Source organism: Carassius gibelio, chromosome B4, assembly GCF_023724105.1.
Source record: "Carassius gibelio isolate Cgi1373 ecotype wild population from Czech Republic chromosome B4, carGib1.2-hapl.c, whole genome shotgun sequence".
Classification (NCBI taxonomy): Eukaryota; Metazoa; Chordata; class Actinopteri; order Cypriniformes; family Cyprinidae; genus Carassius; species Carassius gibelio.
Genome location: NC_068399.1, coordinates 20,793,722 through 20,808,718, shown reverse-complemented (window position 1 = coordinate 20,808,718; position 14,997 = coordinate 20,793,722). Strand labels below are relative to the sequence as shown.

General features: G+C 37.7%; 1 protein-coding gene across 1 annotated transcript in view; it reads left to right on the top strand.

Moving 5' to 3' along the window:
- The first annotated feature begins 230 nt into the window (after positions 1-230).
- sema3aa (sema domain, immunoglobulin domain (Ig), short basic domain, secreted, (semaphorin) 3Aa) overlaps positions 231-14,997 on the top strand; it is a 33,809-nt gene continuing 19,042 nt past the window's right edge. Inside the window, exons 1-3 of the mRNA XM_052554955.1 lie at positions 231-768; positions 12,021-12,181; positions 13,258-13,320. Of these exons, the coding sequence (XP_052410915.1) occupies positions 657-768; positions 12,021-12,181; positions 13,258-13,320 (336 nt within the window). The 5' untranslated portion in view covers positions 231-656. The remainder of the gene's footprint in view (positions 769-12,020; positions 12,182-13,257; positions 13,321-14,997) is intronic.

The window sequence follows — 14,997 nt, the reverse complement described above, 5'->3', positions numbered from 1 at the left end:
CACTGTAGGTGCAGCCTACAGTATAAGCAATGCAGAAAAGAAGGACACCTTTTGCCAAACCTTTGCAGAAGAGTCTTTCACATACCTCTCCTTTCAGTTCGGCTCCCTCGTCCTCCCCCTTCAGCTGCTCCCCCTCCCTCTCCTCTTCTCCCCTCCCCTCCTGCGCTCCGGTGGATGGTGTACTGCTCTCTCTCTCTCTCTCTCTCTCTCTCTCTCTCTCTCTCTCTCTCTCTCTCTCTCTCCCTCATTCAGGCTGAGCCGTGGACACAAGCAGCAGCAGTCTGTGAGAGTGTGTGTGAGAGCATGTGTGCGCGAAGCCGGAGTGAAGACAGAGGGTACTGAAACTCTACCTCTCCCGCAAACACACAATCCCACTCACCAGTCCTCCCAACCAGGGTCCAACAACGCATCCCTGAGGAGTACACCTTTACCCCCACAACTGGTGAAACGCCCCCCACATGGAGCCATGTGAACCCATGTCTCCTGCTTTGCTTGGGATCTGATTTCGGATTGCCTCCTTGGGGAGAAGCTCCAGGCGCTGGATCTTTTGAAGTAAGGAGGGACTCTGAAGACCTCTGCTATCCCAGAGGAAGCACTTTGCTCTGGGCACTGTGGGCTGCAAGCCCCCCTGGGCTGGAGGCCAGCGCTCCAGCACCATGGATTACCTAGTTGGGATTTTTCTGCTGTTGTGTGGGGTGGCGTTACCTGGAAAAGTTGCACCCCAGCACACCAAAGAGAGCGTGCCCAGACTCAAGCTCTCTTACAAGGGTAAGTTTTGGAACTAGTCCCATCACCATCCAAGATTTTTAACCTTTTTTAATGATCATTACCTGTCTTACACCAATTTACATTTGTAGTTTTTACTTTTTTGCCTTAATATATATTTGAATTCCATCACTGTCACTCTACTGTTTCATTTTGACAGTCTCTTCCACTCTCTTGCATGTGATTTAGTCTTGTTTTGCCCTAACAGATTATTTCCATGTGTTCAAAGTGCATGTGTTGGCTCTTCTACATAATTTTTCCAGTTGCACTGTTCTGTAGCTCTAAACTCTGCTCTTGTACCCTGTCATACGGCTTGTGAACTCTGAATGAGGTATCGTGGGTAATGACTCTGCATTTGCAGCCAGAAATCTAATTTCTGATGCCTCCAAATTGATTTTACAGCAATCCTTTAAGGGAATAATCCTGGTTCAATGCATGTTAAGCTCAACTGACTGTATGCTGATTAGCACGCATATAATTTTGACTCTCTGTTAAAAAATAAAAAAAGAAAGAAGATAAAAAAATGTGTTACAGTGAAGCACTAACAAAGTGAATGGGGCCAATTTTTAAGTGAAAATGTTAAAGTGAAACGTCTAAGTGGATAAGATAATAAGCATCGATTCTCTTGTTAAAATGTGTGCTGTAAATCTATTTTTAGTCATTTTAAGGTTTATGATGTTCTATTGTCATGGCAACAAAGTTGTCGAAATTAGAAGTAAATACACAGAAAAGGTTAGAAAGTGAAATGTTAACCTATGTATATGGTTTATGTTTTGTGGCTATATTGTTGAAACAGTAAGTGTTTTTACATTTAAAGATCTTTCCCTTTTACTTCCATTCTAAGTGCCTCCTTTTAACCTAGAGTTTAGCTTTTTTAGATGAAAGGGAGGAATAAGTGGGACGTTTAGTGCTGTCAATTCAACTTGTACTGACGCCGAAATATCTTTGAGTTTACTAGCTTTGTCACAATAAACTGACATGTGTACAGATTCTAGCAAATATGCATACTTGCTCGCACACATTGCGTATTTTAAAGCATTATTCTCTCATACTGTACTCCATACACTGTATTTGAATTCTTTGACGATGCTGGCCGCTATGCGTGAATGGTGGTAACAGCAAACATGTTATTCTCCGGGCTGTGCTATTTTAAAGGAGACAGCAGAGAGATCCAGACTATAACAGCCTCTTTGTAACCCAGAGCTTTCATCTCTCACGGAAATAAGCGGCAGCATTTTTGGCATATTTCGGGCTGTTTCCCTTTTTTAATGTAAGCTTAGCGTGCTTGCTGTGGTTCTTTGTTTAGGAACATGACCAAAAGTGTACGCATCTATGTGTGGCGGTGATCTCTCTCTCCCTCATTTGGTAAATATAGCCTTCTGTTCTGTCAGTGATTCTGCGCTTCTGGTGTGTTGATTGTAAGGTCTGTGTGTGGCATGGGTTTACCCCACCAGGGTCTGTTTAACGCCCTCTCATTTCTTTTATAGATACAGAGAATGAAGGAGGAGTGAAAAAGACCATTTATTTTTGTCTGAGAATGTGTTGTTAGGAAAGAGAGAGTCAGAGAACGGAGAGGATTTAAGAAACCAATTGTTGCTCCGAGCATCAGCATCTGCTGTTTAACTTTAGGAGGAAAGGCTGGAGACTTTAATACATAAAAGATGCAGGTCCACCTGTGATCAATCACATGCTTCTCTGAGTTAATGCTGTTGTGCTTGGATGGCACAAAGCATTGTGGGAAAACAGTCTCGCGTTGCGTCATCAAAATGCTTTCCAAACTTACGCCACCTGTGAACTTTATGGATATGTTTTTCTGAAATTATTTTGTATGTTGTAATGGATTTGGATTTAGTTTGATTGACAGTTGTAGTCAGATAAAAACAGAAAATAGCTATACTGCTATGCAAAATGTACAAATGTTGGGGATATCAAAATGGCAAACATTCTGTACAATAAGATATTTTTCTGATTTTTTTTTTTTTTACTGAATTCTGAATCTTCTTAAACTGAGAACAAACTTGATGTTTCCAATTATTGCAAAAATGTTGTGTGATGTAACACTGCCACCGCCCAATCAAATGATAATTGGTGTTTGTGTAACACTTTTGTGGAAGAGGATTTCGGACAAATGGGATCTCTAGAGCAGGGCAGCTGCAGTGTGATGCCACACACATTCATATCTAATCATTTGATAAAATGTCAAATGTCCTGTCGCTCAATGTTATATATGAGCAAAAAGTTTGAATCGCTTGTTACTTTAACGTTTTATGCCTGGTTAGAAAACAGTCTGTTGTAGCATTTTATTCAGGTGTGTTAAGACTAATTTGATCACCAGATAATGCCTAAAGAGCAGTTAGCAAACAGAAATGCAAGACTAGTAGCATGGAAATAGTAACATGTCATTTACAAGTTATTCTACCTCCAAAATCTACTGAAAGCCTTGTAAAAGAAAAGTTTCCCTTTTTAATAATTGTTAAAGAGTGAATTTTGAACAAATATTACTATAAATAATTGCTTTTGATACAACATTTGTTTGTCAATCTCATTTTCTGTCATAAAATTGTACATTGTATTTATATAATGTACAATTATAGGTGTGTGTGTATGTATATATGTGTTTGTATATATTGTGTGTGTGTGTGTGTGTATATATATATATAGAGAGAGAGATAGATAGATAGATAGATAGATAGATAGATAGATAGATAGATAGATAGATAGATAGATAGATAGATACCGATTTAAAAAAAATTAATTATAAATATGAAGATCAGTATCAAGAAAACTTGGGCCCCACATACAGTAAGTTGTACTGTAGAATAACTTGTTTTCCTATTGGATTATTATGAGTAAGACATTATATGTGTGTGTGAGACAGAAATGTGTCTGATGTGTTTTTGGCCAGCAAGATGTGTGAGAATGGAGGCAGGCTTAGATAATTAGACACCTGGCCATGGTGATAGAGCTGTTTGTGTGTGTATGTGTGTGATGGAGAGGCATAGTCCACAGGTGCTTGATGGCTCTTTTGATGCTCTGCAGTATGACAGATCGCTGTTCACACCCACACAGTGTCTGAGTGTTAAAACGAGAGAGAGGAAGAGAGGAAAGGATGGAGGAAGAGTGGCAAAGAGGGAACGGGAGGGGAAGAGAGCGGCTGTTTTAATGAAGGCGGTGGGCAGACAGTAGTTGGCCAGGAGAGGATAGTCGTTAAGTGAAGTGTCATTCATTCTCACTCCCCCTGTGAATCCAGCATAGTAATTAAGCCAAATAAACGCGCAGACATGCTCTCCAGAGACGTACTCTCCAACGAGTGCTGAGAAGGGGAAAGGCTATCTTTTTCTCACACACACACACAGATTTATCATGAGTTGCACATAGAGTTTGCAATTCAGTCGTGCAGCCTCTGGGGAGGCCAGTCGGACGATCACAGACGGAGAGATCCAGTATTAGTATTATATCAGCACTATGTGTTCTCTTTATTCCCCTCGTACGCTTTAAACTACCGTCTGTGAAAATTGCTCTTGTCAGAGCTATCAGCGGCCCGTTCATCTGTCAGTACGTTGTGGGATATGCCTTCACATGCTTGTCAGATTGCCTTTCGGATCTCAAACTTGTGGTTACGAGGTTGTGAATTCACACTGTAGGATTAGCAGCGGGTGACAGGGTCCATGTGTGCCCAAAAACCCCACATAAATACCATGTGAGATGCCAGATTAGGGTGGAGGTGGTCAGTGCATATGAAGACACTGCCCCCTGCAGGTGGCAAAATATGGACACACGCCTCTGATGGGGGGGTCCCTTTGTGGAAAAGGCCATCCCATTGTCACACGCTGGTAAAATGGTGCATCGGGGACTTTAAAGTGCTTGTGAATCAACCTGATAATTACTCACTACAGCGTAATTACCAGGCTTCGCATTTCATTACCCTGCCCCATGGCCTCCTGGGATTGATTGGGATGGGCGACACTGGGACGAAGAGAGACTGCGAGTCGTCTGAATTCAGCTCAAATCTTCCGAAATAGACACTCCGCGCCCGACCGCACTGGACGCAGACTGGAGGCATCCTATAATAGCGGGTTGTTCACTGGCTGCCGGGTGAAGTGCAAGCTGGAGTCGGGCCAGGATTCGGGGTGGATGGGAATGATTATATGGAGAGGCTGGGAATGATGTTGGTTTCTCTCACGGCCTCATCTGCATCCGTCTCTTGCCTGTCTGTTTTCACCCACTTCACCAGAAGTAGATCTCTGTCTTTCTCTGTTTCTTTTGTCTCGCTCTATCTCTCTTTTTCTCTAATTCTCACATAATGAAGCTACTTTTAAAATAGATAGTTAATTATTAGATAGTTGTTACAGTTAAACTCTTATTATTATTATTAATTACATTGAAGGCATTTAAAATGTTAAAAAAAAATACCCCATTTAAAATAATTTATAATATGTTTTTATTCTCACATTTAAATGTAGTTAAATTTGTCAACTATATTAAAACAAAGGACTTCATTAGTAGTTATGTGACCTAAGTTTATGTAAATATGAACTAAAATCAGTGTACAAATTATAATTATAATTTCACAAATTATAATTTGTGGCCACAGTATCTTTTTTTTTTGGACGGGGCTCCTTAATCAATAGCTGAATTTAATTTGATTGTGTTTTTTTAAGCACCTACTTTATCTATATTTTAAATGGCAGTTAGAATACTCTTTTGTAAATTATTTATCTACTGAATCAGCTGAATGAACTGATTCACAAAAAACATCTGGATTTCCCAAAGCTTCATTATGAGATGAAGGCTGAACACATTTGATAGTGTATATTGTTGTCTTGTTGTTCACTGCTTCTTGGAAAAGTAGTTTGTTAGTTTTTATCTATGATTCTGTGTGTGTGTGTATTTTATGTTTCATGTCCTTCTTCTCATTCACTCTCTCGCTCTATTTTGCTCTCTTCTGTCTGGAGTGCTGTGAGGAACTTGAAGGTCACCTGAACTCTTTCTGTCACATGAATTATTTACTCTGTGGCTGTGGAAGGGCTTCGTCCTTATTGACCTTTTTACGTATCACATCCTGTTGTGTTGAGTCTTCTGTTGCCCCTATTAGATGTTAGACTCCTTTAATGACCCTCAGAAACCACTTGGCTCAGTGATTTGCACATTTAGCTTCCTTTTCATTACACACAGTTATTAATAAGCAGAGTGATTTGTTATTCAGATGCAGTGTGTTTACACCTGTGTGTCATATGTTGTGTATTAGGTTACTGACTGGATACTGAGCGCAGTGTATTGGGAAGTGGTACACCTGTTATTGAATTTCAATGGTGTCCTTAGACAAGCGTTTCCAGACGAGTCAGATTTCGTATGACTTAAGTGGCTATGTGTATTAGTAGTGTACTTGTTTGCTTGTCAGGGCTCTAGACAAAAAAGGGGGTGGGCGGGGGTTAACATCTTCCAGCATCACTATGTATTTCCTTAATAAAAAATGTTTGTCATATTTATTTGTTATAATTTTGTACATGTTGTCCTGTAAAAGTATTGGCAAATGTATATACTAAACAATCCTAATGTTTAGTAGACTATATCATAGGTTTATGGTCCCTTGCGAATCGTACCAAAAAAAAAAAAAAATCTTATTGAAAGAATCACTTCCAGTTAAATGAGAGACTTAGTATGAACCCAGTAACATCTCTGAATGATTCACTGACCGAGAGAGTCTGGTTCAAATGAACATGTGAGAAAGTTTGAAGCTTTTGGGATTTTTCTTTAAATGACTTTAATTAAAAAGAACTGGTTCATAAGTCTGGAGCCCTGCTTGTAAAGGCGATATTTCTGTCAGTTCAAGTCAATATAGATGGCTCAGTCATCAGAATGAACCTAAAAAAGCAGCAAGTTTTTAACATCATCATCGTAAAAAAAAAAAAAAAACGCTTATAAGAGAACTAGAACTAAAAGTTCTGTAAAAATGTATATGTAGCTCAATTTCAGCACTGTGTCTCTCACTTTCACTCTTGTAAACCTCATCTCTTGGCGATTTGTTTTAATGTCACATTATCTCTGGCTGTCAGTCTCTCTCTGTACATGTTCTGTGTTTTGTGTGTCATCTGGAGCTGTGGAGAGCGGATTGTGCTTCCTCTGCATGGTCTGTGGCCGGGGGCCAGTTTCAAACAGACTCTGCGGTTCACCCGTCATGTCGCGAGCAGATTCAGGGGTAATTAAATGGTTCCACATACTCTCCCCTCTCTCTGTGGATCAGGGCAACACAGGAATTTCATGTGGTCGCGCACAAATATTGTGTTGCATTCTGCAACAAAGGACATCAGCGAGAGCGCTGGTTTTTATGCTGGCGTTCGCAGACAGACTTTCAGGCTTAGAGTGCAACAGAAGAAAGTGCATAAATGCAACCACTGACAACATGACATTTACAGTTTTGGCACAGATGCTTATGTTTTAAGCTAAAAAACGATTCGGTTTAATAAGGCCTCTTTTAAGGTACTTTTAAGATGTTTTTTTGTCATTGTCAAGATTCATTGTCAAGCTAAACAAATTCATTTCAACATTCGTCTTGCAAAAAGCATCACTCTGTTTCTTACCATTTGGCTTTGTGAATGGCAATTTTAGCCATTTGGCAGTGACATAAATCAGTTCATACAGAGGCATCTTTTATTAAAACCAATGTGCATAAATAAATTTGACACAGTGATTAAGTTTCCTGTTGGTGTCAGTGGAATTAAATGTCATCCTGCACTCAGCTGTCAATCCAGCAGACTGAGCTCCAGCACGGTTACTGGGGAAACTTACCAAAACCTGCGGCATGCGAGAGCAAGTTAAAATGAAGCGAAACTTCGGACTTATTAATATCCCAGAGCGTGTTAAGCAATTTCTGTTTCTAAAATCAAAGTTCTCTCAAGCACAAAAAACCGACAAGACTGAACCACACACTTAGCCCATTGAGAGAACAGAGAGAAGGAGCACTTTTGCCAAAACCGTGTCACGTTCGACGACGTGTGTTTTGAAGCGCGCCATTGTTCTGGCTTAAATAAACAGGTAGCGCCCCAAACCATCTGCAGGACTCTTTCACTTTTTATACCTTCTTTCCTCACTTCCCTTGCTCTCCTGGGGCGGCTGGTAGCCCGAGGCAGCAGCTCGCACACACACTTTCCCGTCTCTGAAACACATACACACAGATGCAGAGATACGTAACTGTATCCCCTCACTAAAATCCAAAACTGCTTTTTGTCCATTAGACTGTGTGTATTATTAGTTTTGCACTAATTTTCACTTCCTAAACACTGGTCTGTTCACTCTTAATTCATTTTTGGGTTGTGTTGGACATACTGCTTTTAAATTTTTGTCCTTAATAATCAACTTATTTCAGGCATGTGAATAACCTAATCACCTAATTGGTCAACTAATAGATTAGTGAGGTTGACTGTTTTATATTTGTATATTTTTATAATTGATATTAAAAATTTTCTAAAAACTAAAAAGTTTTTATATTTAAGTTTAATATATTTTTGTAAAAAATTATGAATTTAGCGGACACTTTTATCCAAAGTGACTTCAAAAGTGCATTCAGGCTAACAGTTTTTACCTAATGTGTTCCCTGGGAATCGAACCCACAACCTTGTACTGCTATGACAATGCTCTACCACTTGAGCACTTTTAAATATATTAAGTGAATGAGAGACTTCTCTATGATATATGAAGAGTTGACAGCACAGTTCTCAGTCTGCAGGATGGAGAGAGACTGAGAAAGAGTGAAAGACATTTGTTCAACTTCCTTTTTTAAATCTCACACTCCATTTACTCTAAGCTCCTATCCAGGTTGATGTATCTCCAGATAAAGTGAGTGTGTTTGTGTGATCATGGACCATATGACGGCTACCTTTTGTGATGGTCTAGCCAAGGCAGCGTTTTAAGAAATGGTCTTCAGAGTTCAAGCACCAGTCAATCACTTTGAGCAGGGGAATAGTGAAAGTGCCAGACGCGGCCGTCAGATCTTGAGCCAGAATGGCAGGAGAGTGAGGCTTTGGAGAAGTACACCTAATGGCAGTAATACAGACACTGGCAGAGAAAAGAGAGGCTAAGAATAAGAATATTTGGCACATGGATCGATGCAAAGACTAGATGAGTGAGAATAATAGAGTCAGGGGAGTGAGAAAAGACAAGAAAGATGAGATGTCCTTCTATGTTCTTTTAGGCCTCCCCTGAATTCTGGCAAGAAGGAATAAGTGTGGCTTTCTTTTATTTCCTGAATGCAATTTGCTTTTGACCATTAATATTTCTTATTAAATGTGTTCGCCAGAAGCAGCACCAGCCAGAAATTCCTTTAGATTCTTCTACTCAAGAACCTTGATTTGTTGAATAGGCTTCTTGAGTTGATTATGTGGTTCTTCATGATATAACATTCTTCATGTTCTTCATGTCAGTTGAATGGGTTCTGGGTTCTTGGTTCTTTAAGCACCAGTATATAGATATAGATTTCTGAATATGCAGTGTTTTGTATCTTACCGAAGTTTGCTTGTCATTAATTAAACACTTCTCTGGGATGCTTAATTTCTGATTTGTCATTTATGAATTTCTGCTGTCAAATATTTTTGTACACGGTTTAGCTAACTTTATTATACATTTTTGACCCCAAGAATCATCATAGTTTGATGTCTCTTGTATTACTTGGCAACCTCTGTTTTCATCTCCATTTAGTTATTTGTTTGGCAGCCTTTAATAAGTTTGGGGTTGGTAAAATATTGAATGTTTTCAATAGAAGTCTCTCTTTCTCACAAAGGCTGCATTTCTTTCATTAAAAAAACTGTAAAAACAGCAATGTTGTGAAATAATATTATTACGGTTTAAAATAGCCGTTTTCTATTTTAATAAATATAAAAATTAAATTTATTGCTTGTGATGGAAAAGCTACAATGTCCAATTCCTCGAGTCGTCAGTGTCACATGATCCTTCAGAAATAATTTTAATACGCTAATTTGTTGTGGATGTATTTCTTCTTATTTTTTTTTTCAGGTTTCTGTGAAGAATAGAAATCTAAAAAACATATAATTTATTTTAAATAGACTCATACTGTCATTGCTGATCTCTTGAAGTATCTTTTCTTTTAAAAAAAACAACAAACAACATCTTTTACACTTTAGTGCAAGTTAACCAATTACCGGAGTGCTGATATAGATCTTTTCCTCATGTGAAATGATTTAAATAAACCCATTCAAGGTGATAAAAGACCCTTCTGTATGTATCGTCTTGCATAAAAGAAAACTTGCTCAATATTCTGACTCAGCCGGAGTCTGTCAGACAGGCCTGGCATCTGTTCATAAATCTGGATATTGCTTGCGATCGCTTAATGAAACTCTCGTGTTAGAAGCAGAGAACGAATTGAGCAGGAACGGACAGACTGAACCGTGCCTGTTCTGCATTCGGTCCTGCGGGAACGCTGTTCTACATTTGATATGCACCGTTATTGACACAGGCAAAGGAAGGATGGTCTGTTTCTCCTTAACGCTTTCCCTTGCTCGCGCTCTCCCTCTCCCACAACCACACAGTTGTCCAGAATCTTAGCGGCGAGAAACACAGATGGCTACTATAGGAGCGGATTGATCTGGGCTCTGGAGGGGAGCTGCAGTCTTGGCGTGTCACTGTTGATTATGATTCGTGTGTGTGTTGCAGAAACGTTTTCGAGATGTTGACCTCACCCTCTCCCTTGAGCAGATGTTCTGGCCCGTGGCTCCTGCAAGCTCTTTTCCAAAGCCATTTCTCTCTTTCACCTCTTCCCTATCATTCTCACTTCATCTCCTCTTCACTTTTCTTTCCCTTCAGCCATCTCTTACTTTTATCCAACCTTGTTTCCTTGCTCACTGGTAGAGTGACAGATCTGGCAGATTTCTGTGCCTCAGGTCATTATATTTTCACAGTGTCTGGTTGAACAGATAGTTTCTTTGGCTGCATCTGCCATAACAACAGCAGTTTTTGCTTGATTAGCTATTCCTTTGACCCGAGTTACTAGGATTCCAAATAAAGCTGTACTAATTTTGTCTTGTGCAATCTAACAAACTGCGTGTGGTCTCTAAGCTGGTGTATTGCAAGTGATTTACTCAGAATTATTGTGCAAATAGGTTTGACACACCCAAATTTAAAGTAGGCTTTTAGTGCTGGTGTTGAAAGATGTATGCAGCAAACTACATTAGTATCAGATTCTTGTATCATGATGTTGCAGCGTTTCTATACACACAAATGCTAAATCAGGCCCTCTGGCTTTATATAGACTATGCAATGTAGATGTACGTGCCAAAGTGGAACAAGAACTATTAAATAAGCTGTATACACCAACATGTTTAAGACCTGTTCTGATACTACCTCAAACCCAGCACACACACACACACACACACACACAGAAATTTGGTTATTCGGTCATGTGTTAAGCTCATATAAATGATTACGTGGGTCAGCTGATCATACACTAGATTTGGTCCTTGTGATTTGTTCATGCAGTGTTTTCCTCAGCAGTTTTTCGTGCTATGCTTGAAAAGATACAGTTGTGGTTCACTAAACACCAAGGTGGTTTTAAAGAAATTGTAACTAAACATATGATTAGTGTTGTTTTTCAAAGATGCAGAAAGTGCAACAAATAACTTTCGAAATAGGTGTATGAAAACATTTAAATAAATAAAATATTTAAAAAAATTTGTTTTTATTGAAATTTATAGAAAAAATAAATGTGTTTATATTGTTTATACTTTTACAATTTGTTATTTAAAATTATTTAAATGTAAAAATTTTAGATTTAAATGAATTTTATATAAAATATGTAACAATATCAGCAATGATTTTTAAAATTATTTGAAATATAAGTAAATGAATGAATATATGAAAGTATATAGCGTTATTAGCAATAAATTATGGGGCCTACTTATTAAGTTTTCTGCTAACCTGACACACACAAAAATAAGTTAACTGTTATTTTGAAATATTTATAATTTAAATAAATAGGTGCATGATTAAATTTGTAATTATAAATAAATAAATAATCAGCAATACATTTTGGTACCTTCCTTTATGTATGTATGCATGTATGTATGTATGTATGTATGTATGTATGTATGTATGTATAAATAACATTTATGAGCATTTTTGGACCTACTTGTTGGATTTCTTCAAACCTGACACAAGCATCTTTCTGTTTACTGCTTTATAAAGCAAATGAACATATGAGTTCTAAGTTATGTATGCCTACTCTTTTTTTTTGTTCTGTCCTTCAGAAATGCTGGAATCCAGTAATCTAGTGACTTTCACTGGGTTGGCAAACAGTTCAGGTTACGACACGTTCCTGATGGATGAGGAGAGAGGAAGATTACTTGTTGGAGCGGAGGATCACATCTTCTCTTTTGACCTGGTCAACATCAACAGAGACGTCAAACAGGTGACGTACTGCACTGGCCTTCCTTAACATCAGCATAGATGAATGGATGTTCCTAGTCTTATTGTGAGCGATTAATATTGCATGCTATTTGAAGAGTCGTCTTATTCAAATTAATAGGTCATAATCCTCTTCAAAACACCATGTCACTTAGGCCACACAGCTTGTTAATCATGAGCTAAATTGAGTTTTTATTTTTTTATAGAAACTCAATTTTTCATGATCAAATCAAACTGTGCCCTTCCATTTTTCAAGCTGAATATCCTGCTTGCCTTGGAAACATGTCACATTCAGCAGTAAAATATGTTGTGAATGGTAATTCATGGTGTTTCCCTCTGTCTGCATTTAGCAAGAATGATTGGTGAGGGATTTTATGGAGTGTGTCGGAGAAACCCAGGGTCATCAGAGATGTCCATCTCACTCTTATTAGCTGCACAACTTTCTCCTTCTTTCCATCTGCCCATTTGATCTCAGCAAGCCTCCCTCTGTTTTTCATTCCCTGATCATATCTGCAGCGTAATGCTTCTCTTTCTATCTCTCTCAATCACTCTTTCTTTCTCTCTCTGGATTCCATTACTTTGGTTTCCTCTTTCTTTTTCATGCTTTTATTCTTTTTTTCTTTTTTTCCTGGAGGATGCAGACCTTTTGCTTTAAATTTGCTCCTTGTAAGGGTTAAAAGCTGGCTTTTATTGAACACACACAGAAATCATGCATACTTCACCAATGCCATCGTTTAAAGATAAGAACTTGGCAAATTATCGCAATTAACCAAATTACTTTCTCAGACAGAATACCTTAGCAGATCTTAGAGGAAGATAACACAGAATAAAAAACACTTCGCAGGCCTGTGTATGTATGTGTGTGTGTATCTATCGTGTGCTCCCTGGATAAGAGGAATGGTAGTTTTTATCCTCTGTCTTCATCGTCGTCACAGATGGAGGTGGCAGAAGGACGGCAGGCAGCAGTCGTTGATTATTTTACAGCCAGGTTTCATGCTGAGTGCCTTAGTCAGTCATTTACAGTTCATTGTGTTCGCTCTGCACATATTCTCACACCTTCTCTCTATTCTTGTTTTATAGATCTCCTGGCCTGCCACACCTTCCAAACGCGATGAATGCAAGTGGGCTGGAAAAGACCTTGGGGTAAGTGTGGGCAAACTTCCTTTTGAAATCAGAACTGCATCAAACTACATTGATCTTTTGGGTATATTTAGGGTATGTGACTCACTTCAGAAATATTCAAAGTTTTTTTGTTTGTTTGTTTTTTTTTAAAGAAAGAAATTAATACTTTTATTCAGCAATTGATCAGAAGTGATAATAAGGACTTTTAAATGTTTAAAAAATTATGTTTAAAGTAAATGCTGTTAGATGCTTTAGAACATTTTATCATAAAAGAATCTTGATATAAATGTATTATGATTTTCACACAAATATAAAACAACAGTTCAACATTGATAATATTTCTCAAAGTTCATATAACCCCGAAGACTGACTAGTAATGACTGCTGAAAATGTAGCTTTGCCATGGCAGAAATAAATTACATTTTTAAATATATTAAAATAGATAACATTTCCTGGTATAACTGGTTTTACTGTATTTTGTTAAATTAATTGTAGCCTTGGTGAGAGACTTTTTTTCAAGTGGCCATAATGTATAAATAATGGAAAAATATTCCCCTGAATTTTCCAGAATCAGCAGACAAAATAGCTGAAAAGTTTTCAGAGTTCATCTAGGCCTACTGTGAAAAATTATTTTAAAGATTTTTGGGACGTTTCACAAAAACGTTTTATTCGTACAAAAAAGGCTATTATAGTTTTTCTACTAAATGTAATGTTTAATTTAATGAGTTACTTGGCTATTCTATGTAATTGTTTGTAAAAATTTACTACACTCTTAAAAATGAAGGTGCTTCACGATGCCATAGAAGAAAATTTTTGTCTAAATGGTTCCATAAAGAACCTTTAACATCTGAAGAACCTTTGTTTCTCAAAAGGTTCTTTGTGGTGAAAAAAGGTTCTTCAATTATAAAAAGGTAAAAAAGAGTTCTTAAAAGAACATTTTGACTGAATGGTTCTTTGTAGAACCAAAAATGCTGCTTCTATGGTATCGCCGAGTGTAGCGTTTTCTATGGAAACCTGTTTCTGCCACTGAATAAATATTTACAAAAGGTAATTTGGTCACAATTCAAAAAGGTCACAATTCTGACATTTTTCGCAATTGCAAGTTTTCATCTTGCAACTCAGACCTTTTTTTCTTAAATAAGAATTGAAAGTGTGTGACAATTGTGAGTTTATATTCTGCTATTCTGACTTTTCTTTACCTGCAATGAGTTTATATCAGAATTGTGACTTTAACTTGCAACTAAAAAGAGAAAAAGTCAGAATGGTGAGATAAAAACATGAAATCACCTTTTTTTTTATATATATTTAGTGGTGGAAATATAGAGCCAATAAAGTCTCAATAAAGATAAATGCACACAGTACATTCACATATGCACACACAGGATTCATACATGCACACACATGATTCATAAATACACACACAAGATACACAAATGCGCACAAAATTTACAAATGCACACACTACATTCACATATGCACACATAGTTTTCATACATGCACACACATAATCCATAAATACACACACAGGATACACAAATGTGCACAAAATTCACAAATGCACACACAAAATTTAAAAAGCACAGAAGATTCACAAATGCATACAAAATTCAGAAATGCACACACAATTATGAAATACACACACAATTCAGAAATGCAAACAACATTTACAAATGCACTCAAGATTCAAAAATGCACAGG